This window comes from Bombus affinis, unplaced genomic scaffold, assembly GCF_024516045.1.
Source record: "Bombus affinis isolate iyBomAffi1 unplaced genomic scaffold, iyBomAffi1.2 ctg00000634.1, whole genome shotgun sequence".
Classification (NCBI taxonomy): Eukaryota; Metazoa; Arthropoda; class Insecta; order Hymenoptera; family Apidae; genus Bombus; species Bombus affinis.
In genome coordinates this window covers 1-22,791 of record NW_026109242.1, presented here as the reverse complement: position 1 = coordinate 22,791, position 22,791 = coordinate 1, and the positions used below count along the sequence as shown (strand labels likewise).

The following is a 22,791-nucleotide window of genomic DNA, read 5'->3' as shown; positions in this document are numbered from 1 at the left end:
AACTCTAGCCGAAGATTGAGCAGCAAAACGGGTAAAAAGGAGACTAGCAATAGACCACTGTTTCCGAGTATTTTATACAAATAGAGGCCTCTTGTTTGCTGGATATTTCAAGCAAAAGCGTTACCAGGATCACTTTCATTCTCTTCCTGTAATTATCGACTTCTCGACTGGTCTACCTGTTGACTTGTGTTTTCCTTGGAAGGGAAGGGAAACCAAAGACCCCAATTTGAATAGTTCATCGTCGGGTTATGCCCTGGGTTACTGCCTGTCTCGACCTGTTGGCGGCACCGATTCTGGGTTACTGTCTGGCCGTGAGGAAACTTGCACTGCAAGCCGGCTTTTTCCAAGAAGAAACGAACAAATCGATCGTAACACAAGCGGTGAACGCTATCAATACGTCGACTATACAAAAGGAGACTGCGCCGTGCGCTGATACGATGGCACCAAGCGTCGAAGAACAGCGCCAAGGTAAATCGATTAAATGGAACACTAGTAATATGAGTTTCATCTAATTGATATTATTTACTCGTACAATCACACCATGTTCGATATATTCGCTAGGTAACGATGTTATTGAATAGCAATTCAATCGGTAATCAGGTTGCGAAACATTCGATGGGAAACGTTATTTATTTCTTATTTATCGAAAACGAAAGCATCGGATTACTGTGCGTTATGCAATGCAACAGTCATCATAAAAAATTGCATGGAAATGCAATATGCAAACGAAATTAAAAAATGCCACCTGCGGAAATACCGGATGAAATAATGGCTTTTTTCATCGTTTGTTTTTCTCATTGAAACGCATTACGCTTTTTCGCTCGTTCTCTTTGAATTTCTCGATTCGTGTCAGCTAGATCTTTAGCTATTACACCGAAATTACCACGAAACCAGGCCACGGTTTCACGAATCTGTGATCTCCACTTGTAATAGGAGTGGTGACTATAAATGAAACACGATTTAAATAGATATCCGTGTCGTATGTTCGAAACGCGTGCCACGAATGAAAATTCAGCATGTAACAAATAACTTAAAATTGATAAACTTGTTGTTTTCATTCAGAGCACGGTGGTTTCTTATCAAAAGTTTCGTTTCTTTTTTCTATATCTCAGTAACTAAACGATCGTACCAGGTCCCACGAGTATCTCATCTTATCAAACTCAAGTGCTTTCGAATTTTATAAAGCTTCAATAATTTAAGCTCCTCTCTATCGTAAAATTCTGACAAGAGTTTTCGAATACGATGAGTTCCAGAAATTATTTTGTTTTATCTAGTTCAAGTAGCTGTCAGTTCAATTTTTCTTTTTCCTTTTTTTTTTTTTTTAACGAAATTCTTTGGCAAATTTGGTGAAATGCGATGTAGTGGTAGCTGACGTTACAGCGCATGTTCCAATGCAACAAAATGGTTTTCTCCACAAGACCGATTATTGATTTTCTGCCACTGAGCTTGTTCTTATCCTGCGCATGACAGCATATGGAAATGACCGTGATGAATCTTCGCGAAGACGTAACGCAATTTTCATAATTAATTACTGTATTCTGACGTTACAAATTTCATTGCCATTTGTTCATAGATAAATAAATATTATCGACACGATATTCCATGGAATAATTTAGTATTCACGCATACGTTGGTAGCCGTAGCGTGACGAGAGTACATGCGTTGTTACAATTCAACGCTTGAATAATAAATCGAGTGACGACACGTTTCAGGTTAAAATACCAACTGTTAAAGCTGGTTTCATGGGGATTCTCGATAGGTGATAGTACATCGTTCGGTATACGCTAATGATCGGCATTGATCGTGTATCGCGTGCAACAGTTTGGTAAATACGACACTCGAAGCTGCACTTTGAATTATAAAACAATATACATACATCGGTATATAATCCGATTGTTTGGGTTGAAAAACTTCCGTTTTCAATACGTTTTATTTTTCAAAGCGAAACGTGCGATTCGTTTGTATAATCTATAAACGTGCATCGAAGCTCTTTTATCCACGGATCAAGGGGTCTAATTCGTAATTATTTTGTTGACACGCGTTAAGTCGAGAAAAACAGACACGCAAATAAAAATGAAGACAGATATCGCGAATGACGAAATCGTTTCGTGGCGTACGTGCTTTTGCTTATGGTAAAAAATCTACTCAGAGATTCGTTTAATTAGTCCAAATGTAATGACCTTTATCGCTTTTCGACCTTCGATTATTAGGCACAAGGACATGCCGATTCGAAACAACACGCGATAACGCATATTTCTATCGCCATGTCGAATTTCGTGAACCTCAGACAATTCGATAATTCTTACTCCATTTCAATTTTTTATATTGTAAACAACGAGTTAATTATAACGTTACAGACAGGTCGTCGTACGTATTTTCGTACTTGAACTTTAATCCTGTTTTGTACTTTCATTCTATACACCGCAATATATTGCGTACGATTACATATCGATTACGAACGACTACACGATATATTACATAAATTATCGCATGACATATAGAGTTTTAGAAAATATAGCAATCAAATACGTAGATCACGGATATTTATACGGTTCTGAGAAATATAGAAAAATCCAAATAATTACACAATCATATAAAACGTATATAAAAATATGAAGATGTTTGAAAAGTTCGCAACATTTCCGAGAATTGATAAGCTCTGTAATCGATTGCGATAAAATTTGAAGGGGTTAATTTATACCTTTTAGAGATTTCATAAATTTAATTTATATGAAGCAGTATTGTATTTTATATTCGATAGAATGTCAATTCTACGAAAATACATTTTATTTGAATTTCACTACGAACTTTTCAAATATATGAACTATAAAATTACTACATTTAGCGAGTGAAACAAATATTTCTCGCAAATATTTCGCATGAATATCCGTATTCCAAAAATGAGAATAGAATAAGTCAGAATGTCGAACAAACAAAAAACAAAGTTTGTTGTTGAGATTAATACCGCGAAAGAAGCGGCAGTCGCAAAAGTGTAGTCAAAAGCTCTCGTGCATGAAGAGAGAATTCTAAATATAAAGTTCACCAACGCTCGGTTTTTAACGTGGAACCCAACAGGAAGGCATCAGTACTCAGTTGAAATTCGCACTCTGAAGCTCGCGAGTTCGTCTAGCCGGTTGTGTCATTGAAACGCATTTTTTATTATTGATTCGTCATTAGTTGATTGTCGAATAGTGTTGTTAACGGTACATTGTAAAGAACATGTGTGTTATCGGTAAGGATTATTCTTCCATCGATCAATAGTGAAAACGATTTTAATCTAAATGTACGGGTAAAAAGCAGAATGCTCATGCAAATTGTTTCAACCGTTCGCGGAGAGACGCGATCGCTGGATAACGCGTCAACGAGAGTCGTAAATTCTCGTTACGATTAAACAATCGACGCCACGAACTGATTGATCCCCTATTTCTATTACGAGAATAGAGGTGGTTAGGTTTGAGTGTATATGTAACAACTATACTGGGTTGGTTGATAAAAGATTAATAAAAATAACGAAACAACAAGTTCAGTCAAAGATCAACAATTAAAAACGAAAAAGATAACAGTCAAGGTTTGTTTAGCGGTTTGCTTATAACGAGACCTATCGCACTTCGCAGCTTGAGACAGACGTTATGTGTTAGATTCGATTCAATGTGTAACGTTCGACGTGTCACAAGGAACTAGCCGACTTTAGATGATTTCTTTGTCTCATTTTTAAGACGACCCCCACTCTACTTTGGTCACGCCACCGTTCGCGCCTATGATCACGTATGTCTATTCTTGCGTGGAAAACGTAACGGACGAAATTCGACGTTTCGAAAACTCGCTGCTTGGCGACAGCTATGCGCTCGTCGATACATTGTATATGATCCGGCGGTCAGATAAAGCGATCTGACTGCGACATTGTAGGGCCGCGAGCGACGGTTAGAAAATACAGCCTGTGGTAAGCCTCGTGGCGTAACATCCTCCCCCCGTTGAGAGGGTACCGATCAAATGATATGGTGTGGAGTCAGGTGCGTCGCTGGCGGATCTCCTTCGCTCCGTGTGGGTGGTCGGACTCGTTTGGATCTGGGTGAATGGGTAAGGGGACCAGTCTTTTGACGCCACGATCCAGGGTAGTTGTTGCCGTCTGCACGGTAGCGGTCCGTATGATTCCGTCGACTCCTCTTGGATGAGCCTTGATCACGCGGCCCAAAGGCCATTGCTTGGATGGTACGTTATCCTCCCTGAGGACTACCACGGTGCCTTCTCGGATGTTGTGACTGCCCTTGCTCCATTTGTTTCGGATCTTCAGCTCGTTCAGGTACTCTCGATGCCAGCGGCGCCAGAAATGTTGCTTGACCCTTTGAATGTGTTGCTAGCTGGAGAGACGATTGGATGGAGTGTCCTGGAAATCTCGTTCTCGAAAGCTTGTTAATGCATCTCCGATGAGGAAGTGACCGGGAGTAAGGACAAGAAGATCGTTTGGGTCAGATGATATTGGAGTCAGAGGACGGGAGTTGTGGATAGACTCGATTTGAATGATGAATGTGTTAAAGTTTTCAAATGTTAAGAGCTCGTTACCTGCGACACGTCTGAGATGTCGTTTGAAGGACTTCACCGCAGCCTCCCACAACCCGCTAAAGTGAGGTGAGTTGGGAGGAATGAAGTGCCATTCGATCCGTCGATCGGCTAAAAAGGACTGAACTTTTACATTATGATCGTCGGACTGCAGGAGGTTTCGGAGCTCTCGTAATTCGTTGTTGGCGCCAACGAAGTTGGTACCGTTGTCAGAATAAATTGTTACACAGAATCCTCGGCGAGCGATGAATCTTCGCAGAGCAGCAATGAAGGCCTCGCTAGTGAGATCGATGACCAGCTCGAGGTGGACTGCTTTAACTGCAAGACATACGAAGATTGCTACATATACCTTGATTTTGCGTCGGTTGCGATCCTTTCGTTTCTTGATGTAGAACGGTCCGCAATAATCAATTCCGACGTTGGTAAATGGACGAGATTCCGTTATCCGTGCAGCTGGAAGGTCGCCCATTACGTAATCCACTGGAGGTGGATTGGCTCGGCAGCAACGTACGCACTTCTTCAGCGTGCTCCAAACTTGACTACGGCCGTCGATAGGCCAATAAGATCTCCTTAAGGCATATAAGGTAGCTTGAGTTCCGGAGTGGAGATTTAGGAGGTGTTCATGCTCGATAATGAGTGCTGTAACTGAGGATTTGGGTAGAATGATTGGGTGTTTACGAGTGAAGGGCATTGGTGAGTGACTGAGTCGGCCTCCGACTCGCAATATCTCGTCCTTGTCCAGAAATGGATTGAGTCGTTGCAGCTTCCCCTTCACTGCAGAATTTCGATCTGTTCGGAGAGTACGTATTTCATCTGGAAAATAGCAGAGCTGTAACAATTTGACCAATTTGTTATGCGCATTGGTTAAATCATGTGTGGTTAGAGGTCCCCCCGGATCCTGTTTTCGTCTCCATCGGAGACAACGAGCGGCAATTCTTATCAGCTTGGGCCAAGAAGAAAATCTCTCCAGTAGACTGCGGTCAAGTGGAGTCACGGACAGACATGTTGCCTTCTTCTGCTCTGGTATTTCAGCTAATGGTACCGGGTTCCACGTCGGCCAATATTTTTCAGGTTGTTGGAGCGTTTCCGGTCCATGTTGCCAAATGGTTGATCGCAGGAAGTCTTCGGGTGATTGGCCTCGAGATATGAGATCTGCAGGGTTATCGGTAGTGGGAATGTGGCGCCAATCGGAGGTGTGAGTCTTCTGTTGAATCTCTGTCACACGATTCGCGACGAAGGTTTTCAGCGTATGGGGTGATGTATTAATCCAATGTAGAACTATTGTAGAATCAGTCCAGTAAACGGTCCGAGAAATGTTGCTTGGTAAGGCTTGAAGGACTGTAGTGGCCAATGATGTGAGAAGAAGTGCTCCACACAGTTCCAGCCTTGGAATGGTTTGTGATTTGAGTGGAGCCACCTTTGACCTTGCAGTGAGGAGTCGTGTCCAGACATGACCATCCGGAGTGATAGTGCGAAGGTAGACACATGCCCCATACGCCCTTTCGCTGGCGTCGCAGAATCCGTGTAATTCAATTTCCGTTGCAGTCTTGATTATAGTTTTACGTGAGAACTTCACGTTATTTAGCAAAGGTAGCTGTGAATAATATTTTCTCTATTCTGTGTGTACGTCAGCCGGAAGAGACTCGTCCCAGTCAAGTTTTAAAGTCCAAAGTCGTCGGAGCAACATCTTAGCGCGAACGATCACTGGTGCCAGTAATCCAAGAGGGTCGTAGATCTTGGCAATTTCGGAGCTGATTGTTCTCTTCGTAATTCGAGAGGCGGTAGGATTGATTTTGACGGAATATAGGATCGAATCGTCAAAGGAATTCCAAACAACACCCAGAGTTTTGAAAGTTTGCGATTCGCCTAGTCGCAGCTTATCGTTTATGTCCTGCTCGGAAAGTCCTCGTAGCAGTTCCCGGTCGTTCGCTGCCCATTTTCGAATGTTTAAGCCGGCTAGTTTAAGCAATTCTATGAGCTCCGTTCTCAGTGATTGTGCCTCGTCCTTTGTATCAGCTCCTGTGAGAACATCGTCGACGTAGAAGTCTCGTTGTAAGATCATCGCTGCTCGTGGGTATCGATGACCCTCGTCGTCTGCCAGTTGTTTGAAGCACCGAATGGCTAGATAGGGGACCGCTGACAGCCCGCATGTCACTGTGTTAAGTTGATATATGTCAACTTCTCCATCAGAGTTGCGCCACAAAATTTGTTGGAATTTCCGATCCTCTGGACGCACAAGAAATTGTCGATACATTTTTTCGACATCGCCTGTAATGACGTACTGATGAGAACGAAATCTTAAAAGGATAAGAAATATGTCGTCTTGTAGTTTCGGTCCGTATGAAGTACATCGTTTAATGAAACTCCGGTGGTGGTTGGTGCAGATCCGTCAAACACAACTCGGAGTTTTGTAGTCCGGTTGGATTCTTTGATCACGCCGTGATGTGGCAGAAAATATCCGTCGTCCGTGCAGTGGTCCGTGGTAATCTTCGTCATATGTCCTAATTCCAAGTATTCTTCTATTACGGCGTGTTAGTCGGCTTCGAATTGTTTGTCTCGTTGGAATCGACGGCAGAAGGAAGTGAGTCGCTTCATTGCCATGGCTTTCGGGGATCCAAGCGGAGGAGTTGTTTCGTTGAATGGGAGAGCGACAACGTATCGCCCGTCGTTGATGCATTGAACGTGATTTCGAAAGTGCTCCTCGCACTGTCGTTCCGTTTCCGAAATGTGTGCGGTGGGCGGTCCCTCGTCGATTTCCCAAAAACGGGCGAGGTCCACCTGTAAAGCCGTCGTGGAGGCGTGAAATGCGTATGCTAATGAGTGCGAGGTTGGGCTCCTCCCGATGACCCATCCGAATCGCGTTTTTTGCAGACGCAAGTCGGGCCCGTTTGCTTGACTGATATCAAGTTGGCCGACACAGAGTGATGCTAGTGTTGGTCCGGCGCTCAACAATATTTCGATCGGAGCAGGTCTATGGAATCTTGGATCGGCTAATTGGAGATTCCTAGGTATCTGTATCGTTGAGCGATCTACGGGTTGATTTGGGGCCCAAGACGCGATAGTCGGTATGATTAGAAACGTCAAGTTGCGTTCGTATGTGCCGTCAATGGAGATGATCGTGGCCGTGATGTAGCGTTTCGAGGTCGTCGATAACGTGTTGAGTGTTCCGATTGGGACCGAACATTTCCGTTGGTTGAGTTTTAATGAGTTAGCGAGCCTTTCGGTGATAAAGTTCATGCTAGAGCCGGTGTCTAGCAGAGCTCTACAACGAAATGGTTGAATTTCATTGTTCAAGATGTTGACCTGTGCTGTGACTAACAAATGGTGCTGCAATGATTCAGAAGGAAGCGAGGTCAATGAGTCCGTTTTCTGTGGTTCGGTCCCTAGCAGAGTCGTCTGATGACGTCATTGTTTTCCTTGTCGATTAGGACTGGACGATATAGTCGATCCCGAAGCCGCCGTTCGCGACAACCGAGATTCGCGTTTCGGAGATGTTCGCGGAGACGTTCGGGGAGACGAGGATGTGCGTCTCGAACGATGTGAGGAACGCGGGGTCGGTGAACTAGGCGAAGATCGACCGTTGGATGATCGGTCGCTCGACGATCGACCGCTCGATGTTCGGTTGACACGTGTTCGTGGTTTGCTACGCCCATGGTCTTGATGCAGATACGTGTGGTGTCGCTGTCTACAGATGCGATATGACCCCGCGGAGCATTGAGTAAGAGCGACGTCTAAACAATTGGTACAGAGCGACGCCCTTTTGGCGATTTCCAGGCGTTCTTTGGGCGACTTCGCTTTGAAGACATGACAATTCCATAATTCGTGTTGTCCGTGGCAGTTCGGACAAACCAACGTATTATGTGTAGTTATGAATGTATAATTTCGCGGCGCGTTCGGTCGCCGACGGTCGTGTTGATCGGACGCCCTTTTTTTTGACGGTTGATGCTGAACACGTTCTATCGCCATTCGTCCGTGTTTTCAGAAAATCTACCAAGTGCGTGTATGACGGCAGTTTCTTGTCCGGTAGTGTATGTTGCCATTTGCGAATGATGGCTGAGGGTAGCTTCGACGTGAAAAGCTTTAAGAGAACGGCGTTTGACATGACTGGGTCCCCGAGTTTTTCTAACGCTTGGAGATTTACCTTGACTGTCTCGATAAGATCATCTATAGCTTCGGGTGTTTCCTTAGTTATCCTCGGATAGTCGAAATCAAGTCCCAGTGACGCATACAGATTTGACGGTGGCAGTCGAATTTTTCTTTAAGAACGTCAATGGCGATTGCGTAATTTGCCTCGGTGATGGCTAATGATTGTATGCTTCGCGCGACCCATCCAGTCAGGGCTGATCGGAGATGATAAAATTTCTGAACCGGTGTTAAATGTTCATTTTGATCTATCGTTGACGAGAAGGAATCATAAAATGACTGCCAATCCTCGAGGGCGCCGTCAAATGTAGGTATCCGAACCTCCGGTAGTTTAAGCGAAGCAGACTCGCGACCGGCGGCTGATTCGCCGCTTGTCGATTGTGACGGCGTACTTCGTCGTATATTGATCAATTGTTTAGTTATTCGGCGTTGTAGTTTTTCGTATTCTTCCACTAGTTCAATGCCGCGCGCGATCTCTCCCTCGTCTATAGCTACGATCTGGTTTTGTAAGCCACGGAGTTCCGTCTCGTAGGTTTCTAGACGATCTTTAATTTGTATCAAGTCGATCTCTTCCGGACAGCCTGATTGTTCGATGTCGTCCAGTTTTTTTGCGAAGCGTGTAAACTGGGCGATATAGTAGCCCCGGCGTCGACGCAAGGTGGCGAGTTCGTTTCCGGTTGCCATTATTTGTTATGTAATTGAGAGTGAACTCGTTTGAACTTACTTCTGTTGGCGATTGTCCACTTTGCGGCAGAAGGCTGTGTGGTTGCGTTTCAACCACCGAATTATACCTCTTCAAAGGTGACGACCCTTTACGTTACTGACCTCGCTGGGGTAGTAACGCTTCCGCTGCTAGTTGTGTTGGGTTCACGTGGCACTGTATGGTAGTGGGTGTCACTGGCGTGCACTTTTCACTTGACACTGAATCCGGCTCGAAGGACCAAATGTTTCAACCGTTCGCGGAGAGACGCGATCGCTAGATAACGCGTCAACGAGAGTCGTAAATTCTCGTTACGATTAAACAATCGACGCCACGAACTGATTGATCCCCTATTTCTATTACGAGAATAGAGGTGGTTAGGTTTGAGTGTATATGAACAACTATACTGGGTTGGTTGATAGAAGTTTAATAAAAATAACGAAACAACAAGTTCAGTCAAAGATCAACAATTAAAAACGAAAAAGATAACAGTCAAGGTTTGTTTAGCGGTTTGCTTATAACGAGACCTATCGCACTTCGCAGCTTGAGACAGACGTTATGTGTTAGATTCGATTCAATGTGTAACGTTCGACGTGTCACAAGGAACTAACCGACTTTAGATGATTTCTTTGTCTCATTTTTAAGACGACCCCCACTCTACTTAGGTCACGCCACCGTTCGCGCCTATGATCACGTATGTCTAATCTTGTGTCATGTAAAATAAAAAGCAGGGGGGCTCGAACGAAAAGAAAAAAATTAAGGTAACAAAAAAAACAAGAGAATTTATTTCTTGTATTCTGAATTTACACTGACTGCGATTTTGTTCTGAGCTCCAGCCGTGACTTGCCAAGACTGAAGCTCTTACAATTTTGACTTTCGGTAACATCTGTTTCTTCTTTGTTTGTCATCCCTCAATATCCCCACTACCCTGTAGGCGTACGTGACCGTTGTCACACTTCTAGGACATTCGGTGGAAGGACCGTTAGGATACAGATGACTCATTAGGCACTTCGGCGATATACATTGCCGCCAAGGCCGCCACATCTCTATCTCCATCATCGGTCCATCGGATTTGAAGTATGCCGGTCGTGACACTTGCGTGGAAAACGCAACGGACAAAATTCGACGTTTCGAGAACTCGCTGCTTGGCGACAGCTGTGCGCTCGTCGATACATTGTATATGATCCGGCGGTCAGATAAAACGATCTGACTGCGACATTGTAAGGCCGCGAGCGATGGTTAGAAAATACAGCCTGTGGTAAGCCTCGTGGCGTAACACAAATGTTGCACGCAATATAATGCTCGCGTATATCTTTTATTTTCACTTTTACGTTCATTGTTTCCTAGAAACCTAAATATTTCATTCGACGAAAACAAAATAAAAATTTAAAACATCTTGCTCATAGCGCGCGAGAAAGAGTTCTTTTATGAATCGAAGATGCGTCGGAGGGAAACGATAATTTTCTCACTAATTTCATTCTTACTGTTATACGATCACATTGTTCGATTTTCTATCGAATTATGTCACATACGTTCACATTGTTAACGATCATTCGACTGTTGGCTGGCTTAACAAACTAACTTGGCACCGGGTCAGATCTATCATAGCCGTTTGGGTGCATCTTCTAAAATTGGTCGTTATTATTATATTATTATACACATAAAAATAACCGGATGCTACAATGAAATGCCTTAGAAAATATCTGACTTCTATCGTAATCGCGTATTGGCGTTGTTAAATTTGTTCACGATCTGTACATTTATACTCGCGTCTTTGTTGCACAATCCTTTGTCTCCTTGATGTTTATCACTGGCCATACGTCTACACATCAAGCATGTGAAAATGCAATTAATTACACGAGTATCATAGATTCTGTTGCTTTCAGAACCCAAGGATAATATCAAGGATAAAATCAATAAGGACGTCGGGGATAATGAAGTCTCCCCGAAAATTCTCAGGGGTTGTAATCGCGATGTGCGGTTTACCAGGTCGTGGAAAAAGCCAAGTGGCACAACGCCATTCGCGCAGACTCAACTGGAACGGCGATTCCACTAAAGGTTGGGAATTCTGTTTTGTTTACTGCCAATTGCTACACTTAAAAACGAAACCTGTTCATTAAATCATATTAGTCATCTTAAATAAGCGGCTTCGTAGTATTATTTCCATTCGACCAACAATTATCTGTGTTTCTTCTTTTTTTCTTTTTTTACTTCCTATTTTGTGGTTGTATTATGTGTACAAGTCACGTGTTTGATCATTAATTCGTTAGTTTTTCATTTTTCCCGTTTTTGTTTTCAACACGGTCGTTAAGAGGATTTATTACATACGCTAAATAGACTTGTTACGTAAATCAACATTTGCGGCGCTTTGAACAAATTTTAATTTCTATTTTGTAATATATTACATTGTGCTCTTCCTAGTTTTTACATTATTTCATTAACATTATTCATTAACATAAAAAGACATTATTTCATATTGTTCCTTTGTGAAATGCTAAATAATTGTTCTATATTTCATGTATAAATAAAACTATTCTTATATATTTTATACTGCATTAATTTCGTCATACCATTGTAGTAACGATGGTAATAATAAAAAATTTATAACTATTGATAAATAGTTATAATTAATTGCTAATAAAAAATAATTATTCAAATTATGTATTGCTACTAATATTGGGGCCCCGGTCACCGGTGATCTTGATGATACCACGGCCAAGTTGAGTGCCGGCCACCGGTGACCCTGTCACGTAAAATAAGAAAGAAATTTAAAGGAAAGAAGAAAACTTTATTTTTTCCTCGTTTATACACTTCTGAACTCTAGCCGTGGCCGTTCGAGACTGAGGCTCTTACAATATTTTCTTACTCTCGGTGACATCTGTTTCTTCTTTTGTTTTTCATCCTTCATTATCCCCACTACCCTGTAGGCGTACGTGACTGTTGCTACGCTTCTAGAACATTCGGTGGAAGGACCGTTAGGACATAGATGAACCCTCAGGTACTCCGGCAATATACATTGTCGCCAAGGTCGCCATGTGTAATGTTCAAGTATCGGCTGTCTGGAGAATGTTTAGAAGTGGTCGCCTAAGGTGACGTCAGGGCAAAAGAATTTGGGGTTACACTCCCCCCTCCTTAGAATGAACTTCGTCCTTGAAGATAGATGGATAGATAGATTCCTTTTCCTCTTTAAGATAGATGGGTGAAATTTTGCCTTGGGTGTTTCCAGGTCGAAGGTTACTTGTGAATCGTTGCTGGTGCTGGGCACAGGTAGAATCGGGGTGAATATGTTGATAGGTGCCGGGTTGATTGGCATCGGAGCGCTGGCTGATGGATTGTTATTTGTCGTGTTTCGCTTGATTTTACAACAGAATAAATGAAAACACAATTTCGGCATTCCTATTTTGATGAGAAAGTATAAGCATATGAGAGCAATGGATAAATATCCTATAATTTGTAATATAGATATTCCCCGTGATTCAACTTGATCGATTCTACGAGCAAAAGTTAGTTGATTCGTTTGATCTTCGATTCCATCCAGAGTGTTTTTGTATCCGTAATTATCGTTAATAAGTTTTGGAGTTTTCTCTAGTTTATTTAGTAAAATAATCCAGTCTGAATCATTAGTTACATTGACTGTTTTGATTTTAATCTCGTAAGAAATTTCCTTGCTACTACCACTGATTCTCATATGGTTATTCTTGTACAATATGTCTACGGTTTTATTAGTTTGTAACAAAGATGGTTTCTCTAGTCTAACAATTCGATGTGTCTTTTCTTCGAAAATGCTCAGATCTATTGGTTTTTCTGGTATAGCTATAAAATGATTCTCAGCGTTTAATGGGATAAAAGTTATATCTTCAATGTTATAAACTACTACCTTACAGAATTTGACAGTGTTTTCTGCGCTTAAGATTTCAGGGTTACAATCGTGCTTCACTCGACGGTCGTGAATCGGCTGAGTTTGTTTGCAAATGTAAAAGTCAGATATAGAACGGCATTGCTTATCCAAGTAGTTTTGATCGACATTGATGTAATTTAGTCCTGACGTTAAAAATATCGGATGAACTACTAAAGGTGCTAAAAACACTTTGTTCGTGAGAGATGGTATGGGATATATTTGCTCTATATCCCATTCCATGTCCATAACTGTTGGTACAGAAATTACAAAGAAAACTTTGTTTTGTCGAGTAAACAATGTGAGTTCTGAGATATCTAAAATATTTTGGAAATTCTCTTCCTTTGGTATAAAAGCGTTTCCTACTGTTTTGCTACCTAGTACTTGGGCGTAATTGTTAATAAAAGTTCCGGGATCAATAATCTGTGGGCTTATTATTCCTTGTTTTCCTAAGATGATTAAATTGAATATTTCGTCGATTTGGAAATGTAAGTCAGAGAGTGAGCTTTCTAGAGCTATGACTTTTATTAAGGTGATCTCGTTTTTGTTAAGCGTTTTAAGTTCGTTTGTTACACCTGTGTCTACTTGTTTCAGTCGCTGGATGACGTCGTTATTTAAAATTCGTTTAATCAAAGCTGTCTGGTTGGCTACTATGGTTTTTAGGCTGTTACCTTCTTCAAAGAGTTTGTCTATATTTTTGTTGATTATATCTAGATCGTTCGCGGCTAGGGTTCCAAAAAGAGTTTTACTAATAGATTCGATAGCGTCTACTAGTCCTCGTCTACTTCTGAGATGAATGTGAGCTAAGGAGCGTAATTCGATGCTAAGTGTTCTGACGTTATTTAGTTTTGCTTGTAAAGAGCGTATTTCTGGTAATATGTTACAGTCTTTTCGTGTCTCGCAATGATTCCTAACTTCGGCTACTCCCTTTTCAATATATCTTACTTGTTCCAATACAGCACTAATATCTAGTCCTATAATAACATTTATGTGTTCGCTATAAAGATATGCTTTGGATCTTTTCTCATGAAATATTCCATTATTGTCAATAGGGGTTATTTTTAATCCGTTAAGGGTGGTAAAGCCGACGGCAAGGGTGATCGTCCTGAAAAATAAGGTTTTATTCTGTTACCGTGGATTTTCTTAACTCGATCTCTAATGAGAATCTCATAATACGGTGTCTTGACTGATTTAATAACGTAGGGTCCTAACCATTCGTCGTCCAATTTATCCGACTTATGATCGTTGTGAAGGAGTATACGATCTCCTTCCTTAAATAAGGTTTGAGTTCTAATGATTTTTCTTGTTTGATCTCTCATGTACCTCTTTCTACTTTGTTCAAGAGTGTTCTTCGCTATCATTCTATATTTTTGCAATTGTTTTTGCCATAGTGCAAACATTTCTTCGTAAGTGTAATTGAAAGTTCGGGATACGGAAGACGGGAGGTTGGTTTTTCTTCCAAATGTTAGTTCGAAGGGTGAAAATCCAGTTGCATCGTGTATCGCGGTATTATACCCTAGGCAAATAAAGTCTAATACCTGATCCCATTCTTTATTAGAATCGTGTAGGCTCGTGCGAATCATGTCTTTTACTGTGGCGTGTTTTCGTTCTAAGGATCCGTTAGATTGAGGATGAAAACTAGTGGTCTTTATATGTTTGATTTTAAATGCTTCCTCGAATTTTTCCATTAGTTCGCTAATAAAGTTCTGTCCCTGGTCTGTTAGTATCGTTTTGGGTGCTGAGAAGATGTAAATGTAGTGGTCTAGTAGTGCATCGATAATCGATTGGTTCGTTGTGTTTTCAGTGGTACTAAAACGAGATATTTCGTTAGGTCATCGTGAATCGAAAGAATGTATCGATTTCCACGTGTGGTTTTAGGCATCGGACCAATTAGATCCATGGCTATCTTTTCGTTTGGCTCTACTGGTGTCTGAGGAATTACGGGTTGTTCCTTGGGTCTGATTCTAACTAGCTTTTGTCGTTGACAAGCTTCGCAATTTTTTATAAAATCTTCTATCCTTTCCATGAGGCGTGGGATTTTGAATTGGTCTTTGATTTTACTATATGTCTTTTGAATACCCAAGTGTCCACTAATGTCGTTATGGTTTTCGCGTATAATGTCTAGAGCTTGTTCGTCAATTATGGTTTGTATTGGTTCGTATGCAAAAGTTATTTCTTCAATTTGGTCATTAATAAACATGAGTGTAACTTTGATCCTAGCTTTTTCGGCTTCGGTAAAACTATTGTCTCCTATCCCAATTTTCTTGTGTTTCTTGGTTAGTTCAAAAATTTTTCGAATCCAAGTATCTTTGTCGAATGGACCTAATGTTTCTCTATTCAATTGATAGAAGGTGTGATCGTTTGGCGTGATTTTAATTCGTCTCGGGGGTGTCGCGTCTTCTGACCATGCGTTAAAGTGTTCTACAATATTTTCGGAGTTTGCAGGTGTGTCTGGGACTGATTTGTCGGTAATTTGGTAAATTTTTCTGGAAAGTGCGTCGGCTGCTGTGTTCTCTTTACCTTTGCAATACTGAATATCGTACTCGTATTCTTCGAGTTTAAGTCTCCATCTAATCAAACGCGAGGAAGGGTCTTTGCAATTTTTGAGCCAAGTGAGTGCTTGGTGATCGGTTCGAATAACGAATCGTCTTCCTAACAGGTATTGCCTGAGTCTCTTAACTGCCCATACGATAACTAATAATTCCTTTTCTGTGGTAGAATAATTTTTCTCTGGGGGGTTGAGTGTCCGTGATATGTAACAACAAGGATGTCCGTCTTGTGATAAGATTGCGCCTATTCCTTCATTGGAAGCGTCTGTGGTGAGTGGGAATGTTTTCGTGTAGTCTGGGTATGCTAAAACTGAGGCTGAGCATAGCTTTTCTTTTAGTGTGTCAAAGCTTGTCTGTTGCGTTTCTGTCCATCTAAAAGGATTGTCTTTCTTTGTGAGATCTGTTAATGGTTTGGCGAGTTTGGAAAAGTTTTTAATGAATTTTCTGTAGTATCCAGCTAATCCGAGAAATGACTTTACGTCTGTTGGTGTTTTGGGAATCTTAAAGTCTTTAACTGCGGAGATCTTTTTAGGATTTGACTTTATGCCCTCGTGTGTTATGACATGTCCTAAGTATTCTAATTCAGGTTTTAGAAACTCGCATTTGTCGGGTTGGATTTTTAGTCCTAACTCTTTTAATCTTTGCAATACTATATCAAGGTTTTCATTGTGTTGTTGAATTGTACTACCGAATATTATTATGTCGTCAAGGTATACAAAGCAGTATTTGTTCAATAATCCTCGTAACGCGGTATCCATCATGCGTTGGAAGGTGGCTGGGGCGTTTTTTAAACCGAATGGCATGCGATTATAGTGAAAGTTTCCCTGAGGTGTGCTAAAGGCTGTATATTTCTTTGAGTCGGGGTCCATAGGTATTTGATGGAATCCCGAAGATAAATCTAGAGCAGAGAAGAATTTGGCGTTGCCTAATTGTGATATAATGTCGTCGATTGTCGGTAGTGGGTAGGCGTCTTGATCGGTAAGTTCATTTAATTTTCGAAAGTCGATAACTATATGCCATTTCTGTTTGCCTGATGCGTCTGATTTCTTGGGTACTACCCATACTGGACTGTTGTAAGGAGAATCTGATTCTTCAATGATATTTTTATCTAACATTTTTTTCATTTGTTTTTCAATTTCTGCTTTATGGGCTTCGGGAGGTCGGTACGATTTGGTATTGACGATTTTGTTTTCGCGTAGGGTAATAGTGTGTTTTGTTAGGTTAGTACAAGGTAGGGTATCGGATTGTATGTCAAACACGTCTATGTAATGTAGGAGGATCTTTTCGATAGGAATACGAAGTTTGTCTTCAATATGGTCTAGTCTAATTATTTGTTTCATTTTAGCAATTTTATCGAGATCGTGTTCATAAGAAAGATCATTAGTGATTATAGTTGGTTGCTCACCAGTATTGCAGAAACATACTCTCGTCGGAACTTTATCCAGATAAATTGTTTCGATTTTGGTTTGCCCTGGGAGAATGGTTTTCGGCGCCTGGAAAAATATTTCGTTCCCGTTTAATTGTATTGATTCGTTGTTAATTCGATATGAGTAGTTAGAGAGCATAGGTAAACCAATTATTCCGTCTTCTATGAAAGGAAAATCGTCTGGCACAACGTGAAATGTGTTCATGATATTAAAGAATTGAAAGTCTACTGTTTCGTCAGTTTGGTATTTGTCATTGCCCATGTAAAATGTTTTAGCTACTGTCATTTTAGGTTTAAATATGGCACTTGATCTTTTAACTAAATTTATTCCTGCACCGGTATCGATTAAATATCGTTTGATTTCTGTTCCCGATCGAACTCCAATGGATAGAAGTTTTCCTGTTGTTGCGTGTACTCGTACGACGTCTCTCGAGGTTCTGGTAGCGCTGTTTCCTCTTCTCGTCCCGCATTCTCCATGTTTATATTGTAGCTGCGCGGTGGCGGAAGATTTCGCTGACTGGCCGGTTGAAAATTTTCGGCAGTAATTTGCGGTATGTCCTATTTGGTTGCACTTAAAACACTTCATTCTCCCTCCGTTGTTTATTTGAGTGCTTGTCGGCAGGCGATTGAGCGTAGTCATCGGACCGCTCCTAAGTGGGGGTTTGCGTTGTGACGATACATTCCCTCGGGCGAATGAGTGAGCTCTTATTTGCTGGCTGCACTGATTTCCGCGGTTTCGCTCAATTTCTCCGATTAATAGTTCTGCTTCGAACGCGGCATCTTGTGCTTCTTGTAAGGTGCGCGGTTTCATGCTTGATGTTCTGATTTCTATCTCAGGTTTTAAATTTAGTATGAACGTTTTGGTTGCGCGTTCGTTCTCTAGGTCTATCGCGACTGCTCGTCGAATAGGATCGCGGATTTCGTGTTGCAATGCGTATATAAGTTCATGTCGAAATCTTTTGACGTATCCGTGTACTGATTCGTTAAAACTTTGCCGAGTTCTTTGTAATTTATCGCGCGCACCGTTTGAAGTTACGTTAATCGATACGAACTTCCTCAGATTTTCGAATAAGGCGCCGTACGTCTCGATAACCGAATGTCTAATGCTTCTTTCGGCTTCGCCGACAATGCGTTTGGTTAAAATTAATTTCAATAAAGCACGCTTTTCCTTACATTCCGATCTAGCTTCGCTTACCCGCTTGATGAATCCCTCCACTCCAATGTTATCTTGACCGTTGAGGACTGGGATGAACTCGATGCTGGTTTTCGCGTCGAACATATGTCGTTCGTACGAGGCTGATTCTTCTTCCTCGTCCTCGGAGTTCGCTGGGTCGGAGGTTTCTGGAGTTTCTTTGATCCGAACGCGTTCTTCCGGAGACTTCACTATGCGGGTGTCCCGAGTAGTGCTTCTGCTGGCAGAACTAGTATCGTCTGTCATAATTGAGTTGAACTCAGACGTATCTACGGAGGATTGTACTCCTAGCTTGAGTTCGGCCACAGTCTTCCCTATTGGTTCTATTTCCTTGATCCGTTGAGTGCTTTCATCGCGAATTAGTTTATACAAATCATTTATAGCTGCCTTATGTTCTTCGTGCTGGCGCTGCATCATATCCAAAATTGCCCGCAGGTTTGGATCACCGCTAGTCGAAGCGACAGGTGTAATTTTCTTATCGTCCCTTTTGTCCATTTCAGAGTAATAGATCGTCGGAGTCTGACGTTATCGAATGCAATCGATCGATCCTTTTAGAGGAAATGGTTCTACTTACTAATAAAACCGTTTTTCGTAGTCCAGGTTGCTTGATACACCTTTGGTTGGATGTCCCGTAGGCCAAAACCGTAATCTTGTTTTATCCAACGTTGATGTATCCTGGCAGGATTGCCAAAATGTCACGTAAAATAAGAAAGAAATTTAAAGGAAAGAAGAAAACTTTATTTTTTCCTCATTTATACACTTCTGAACTCTAGCCGTGGCCGTTCGAGACTGAGGCTCTTACAATATTTTCTTACTCTCGGTGACATCTGTTTCTTCTTTTGTTTTTCATCCTTCATTATCCCCACTACCCTGTAGGCGTACGTGACTGTTGCTACGCTTCTAGAACATTCGGTGGAAGGACCGTTAGGACATAGATGAACCCTCAGGTACTCCGGCAATATACATTGTCGCCAAGGTCGCCATGTGTAATGTTCAAGTATCGGCTGTCTGGAGAAGTGGTCGCCTAAGGTGACGTCAGGGCAAAAGAGTTTGGGGTTACAACCCCTATGGCATTTAACGTGTTAAATAATGACTGAATGTTTCGCGAATTGTTGAATGTTTCGATGAAAAACAAGAATCACAGGAAAAGTAGTGTAATTTCAATTTTCTCGAATGCTTCAAAATGACAAATGAGACATTGACAAAGAAGGGTAGTTTAGCTCACTATATTTTACGCCGTACTATTATATTGTTTCCATCTAACGATACAAACGTAAATCAAAAAATATCCAATTATTTAAGCTCTCCTAGACCCTTCCAACAACTAATGAATTACATTTAATTATTACTTTAGTGACGAGGGTTAGCGACTACCGCAGGAAAAGGCTGGAACCATATGGAGAGGCCGTATCGCACGAGCTGTTTCTTCCGGACCATACGACGAACGCAGCGTTGAGAGCTCTGGTCCAACGAGACGCGATGCACGAGTGCGCTACATGGCTCGCAGGCGGAAATTCCGTAGCTGTAAGCATCAATTAGACGCGTGACAAACGTCTAGTAAAGATGTGAAATTGAATAGAATCTGGAGATAAATTCAGTATCGAAAGGAGAACGCGTGCCGTTGCATTCGATCGAAAATAATCGCAAAAGTTCAAGAGATTTCAGTATCGAATCGAGAACAACAACACACGCGATTGTATTTGATTGAAAATAATTGAAAATAGTTGAGAAAGATTCGGTATCAACACGAGAACGAGAATACGCTCGGTTATGCTTGATTGAGAGTAATCGAAAAAAGTTGAGAAAGATTCAATGTCGAAACGAATGCAAGCACGCGCGATTGCATTTGATCGAAAATAATAGAACAAAGTTAAGGAAGAATTTTAATCGTTGCGCATTCTCCGACCGAACCGAATCTCGTCGTACGAGTTTTACCTTGCTTAATATTTTTAACAACATGTACCAACGTTCCATGATAGAAACCGCAATAGTTCATGGTGTTGAAAGTAGCTTAAGATCGGCTCGTTATTTTCTCGATATTATGCGCTTTAGAAATAGTCGAGAATTGAACAAATATGACACGAATTCAATATGAAGACTACAACGGTAAAACGTGTCTTCACGTTAAATTTTAAATTCTATGTGGAAACGTATCTTAGATATTATAGGAAACTAATTATTTAATTCTGAAATTAACGGTGCATTTTTCCTTCCAAATTATATCATATTGAAATATTCCTATTTATTCTAATTTATCGTATTCTTTCTATGTGGTCTTGATATATATGTTAACAATAAGAGAAACCAACATGTAAATTCATATATAAATTACTCGCCATAATTATTAGGACATCTACACGTTATAAGCATCGATTGGAACACTTTGACACTTTTCTTTATCTGCTATATCTTACATTACAAAGTACATATGCCGCGAATGAAATAACAGATTTATAACGAAATTACTAGAAAAGAAAAGCACTCCATTCGTATTAAATATCAATATGTGCCCTAATATTTATGGCCGGCGGTGTTCTTAATTGAATAAAGCGATAATTAATTTTGACGAAGGGCCTGTAGCAACATGAAGACACTTTCAGTATTTAAATTGCATTTATCGGGAGAGAAAAACAAAAGTATAGGTTTCATATTCAAATGTGTTTAAATAATACAAATATTAGTTTAGATCATGAATTTATAGCACGTGTCAAAATATGATATAGTTTTGGTTAATTTTGACTTGCATTCTGCTGGTTTACACAAATTATTGGAAAGCTACCTCCTTGTTGCAGCAATCTCTCCAAATATACAATACAAAGAAAGACAACTGAAAATCGATATAGTCTAATGTCTATTTAAATAAAATGCGTAGGAAGAAATATACTGAAATTTGAGTTTGCGAGTCGTCACAGTTAGTTGCATTTAAGAATTTTCCTGTTTGAAGATCCTGGACGCCACGTTGGTGATGCGAGCGCAGCGCGCCGAGGTCTTCGACTATTTTTCCGGGCAGCGGTTATCGCGTCCTCATTATCGAGTGCGTCTGCGACGATCCGGTTGTACTGGAGCGAAATTACAAGGAGATATTGCGGTACAGCGCTTACTATGTTGGCATGGATTCAATAACAGCCGAAGATCTACGATTGAAGATAGCTCATTACATTCGATCTTACGAGCCAATGGATGAGAAGACGTATCCACGAATCCGTATCGCGACCGGCAGCATGGATATCGAGTCCTGCAACGTGTCTGGCCATGTGGAGACAAATGTCCTTGGATATCTTGGAAGCGTTACTGTTGAGCCGCATACTCTTTATTTCTCTCGGGTTGGTAATCCATCAAATTTTACATTTGTCATCGTTTAATCCTCATCTCAAATGTTCTAATCCTAGAAGCTCAGCCTTAGCGTCTTTAGTCTTAATTATAAGAATTTTTCGACAAGTGATAATGATAACGATAATGAAGAAACGTGTTTGTTCTTAGATTACAAGCTGAGTCAAGGACAATTGAGCCAGGTCGTGGCGCTTGCAATTATTAAAAAGATTAACATACATAACTGAGCACTTCATTTAGCATGACGAGCCCTCAATTGTTTACACACAACATGTTTTAAAAGCATACGTATACGTATACGCATACGTAAAAACATACATATTGTATTTTTCAAATCTTGCTATCTTATCAGGGTTTGGTTCCAAAAGTAATTTCTTCTCGCCTGATCGTAATCTTATCATTGCTACGCCTCTCTTTTTGAACGTAATCAGAATATTCTACGATTTGGTAAAACTAAAGCTCTCCCTCTCTCTTTTGATTACAGCACGGCGAAAGCGAGTACAAGGTATTGGGTAAGGTTGGTGGTGACGCAGTTTTAAGCGCACGTGGCGAGAGATATGCACAGGCGTTGGCCACCAAGTTCAACGCTATGCGTATTCCCGACCTGCGCGTGCTAACTAGTCGCCTTCGAAGGACTATCGCGACTGCTCGTGGCGTGGAAGCGCCCCAAGAACACGTGACAGCACTCAACGAACTCCACGCCGGTATCTGTGAGGAGCTGTCTTATGAAGAGATGCAGGAGCATTATCCGCAGGTAATTTCAGATCAAACGCGTCTTCCTCCTCGAAATTTCGTCACTGCTTGCATTGAATTACGTTTCAAGTGTTGTTGACCAAAGGCTTATTCAGACACGGCCAATAGATTAGTGAAATAGCGAATGAAGATAATTTATACTTTTAAGGATGATTCATCGAAAAATGTGTAAATTCGGTTTCACTTACTACTTGCCTAATCTTCTGGCTGTATTTAAACGAGCCTTCAATCGGTTGAATTTATCAG

At 41.1% G+C, this 22,791-nt stretch overlaps 2 protein-coding genes across 2 annotated transcripts; both read left to right on the top strand.

The window, feature by feature from the left end:
- Positions 1-248: 248 nt before the first annotated feature.
- On the top strand, positions 249-11,541 carry LOC126928184 (uncharacterized). Its single transcript, XM_050744022.1, has 2 exons — positions 249-468; positions 11,287-11,541. The coding sequence occupies exons 1-2, from the start codon at positions 249-251 to the stop codon at positions 11,454-11,456; spliced, it is 390 nt and encodes a 129-aa protein (XP_050599979.1). The 3' UTR covers positions 11,457-11,541.
- A 9,887-nt stretch (positions 11,542-21,428) lies between these two features.
- On the top strand, positions 21,429-22,785 carry LOC126928186 (6-phosphofructo-2-kinase/fructose-2,6-bisphosphatase-like). The gene is made up of 2 exons (XM_050744025.1): positions 21,429-21,785; positions 22,277-22,785. Exons 1-2 carry the CDS (start codon positions 21,573-21,575, stop codon positions 22,622-22,624), a joined length of 561 nt encoding a protein of 186 aa, XP_050599982.1. The 5' UTR covers positions 21,429-21,572; the 3' UTR covers positions 22,625-22,785.
- Positions 22,786-22,791: the final 6 nt, after the last annotated feature.

Excerpts from the sequence above, each read along its gene's own strand:
- LOC126928186 (XM_050744025.1), top strand. The coding sequence starts at position 21,573 with ATGGATTCAATAACAGCCGAAGATCTACGATTGAAGATAGCTCATTAC. Across the intron at positions 21,786-22,276 it reads ATACTCTTTATTTCTCTCGG|CACGGCGAAAGCGAGTACAA; the intron begins GTTGGTAATCCA and ends TTTTGATTACAG.
- LOC126928184 (XM_050744022.1), top strand. The coding sequence starts at position 249 with ATGCCCTGGGTTACTGCCTGTCTCGACCTGTTGGCGGCACCGATTCTG. Across the intron at positions 469-11,286 it reads CGTCGAAGAACAGCGCCAAG|AACCCAAGGATAATATCAAG; the intron begins GTAAATCGATTA and ends TGTTGCTTTCAG.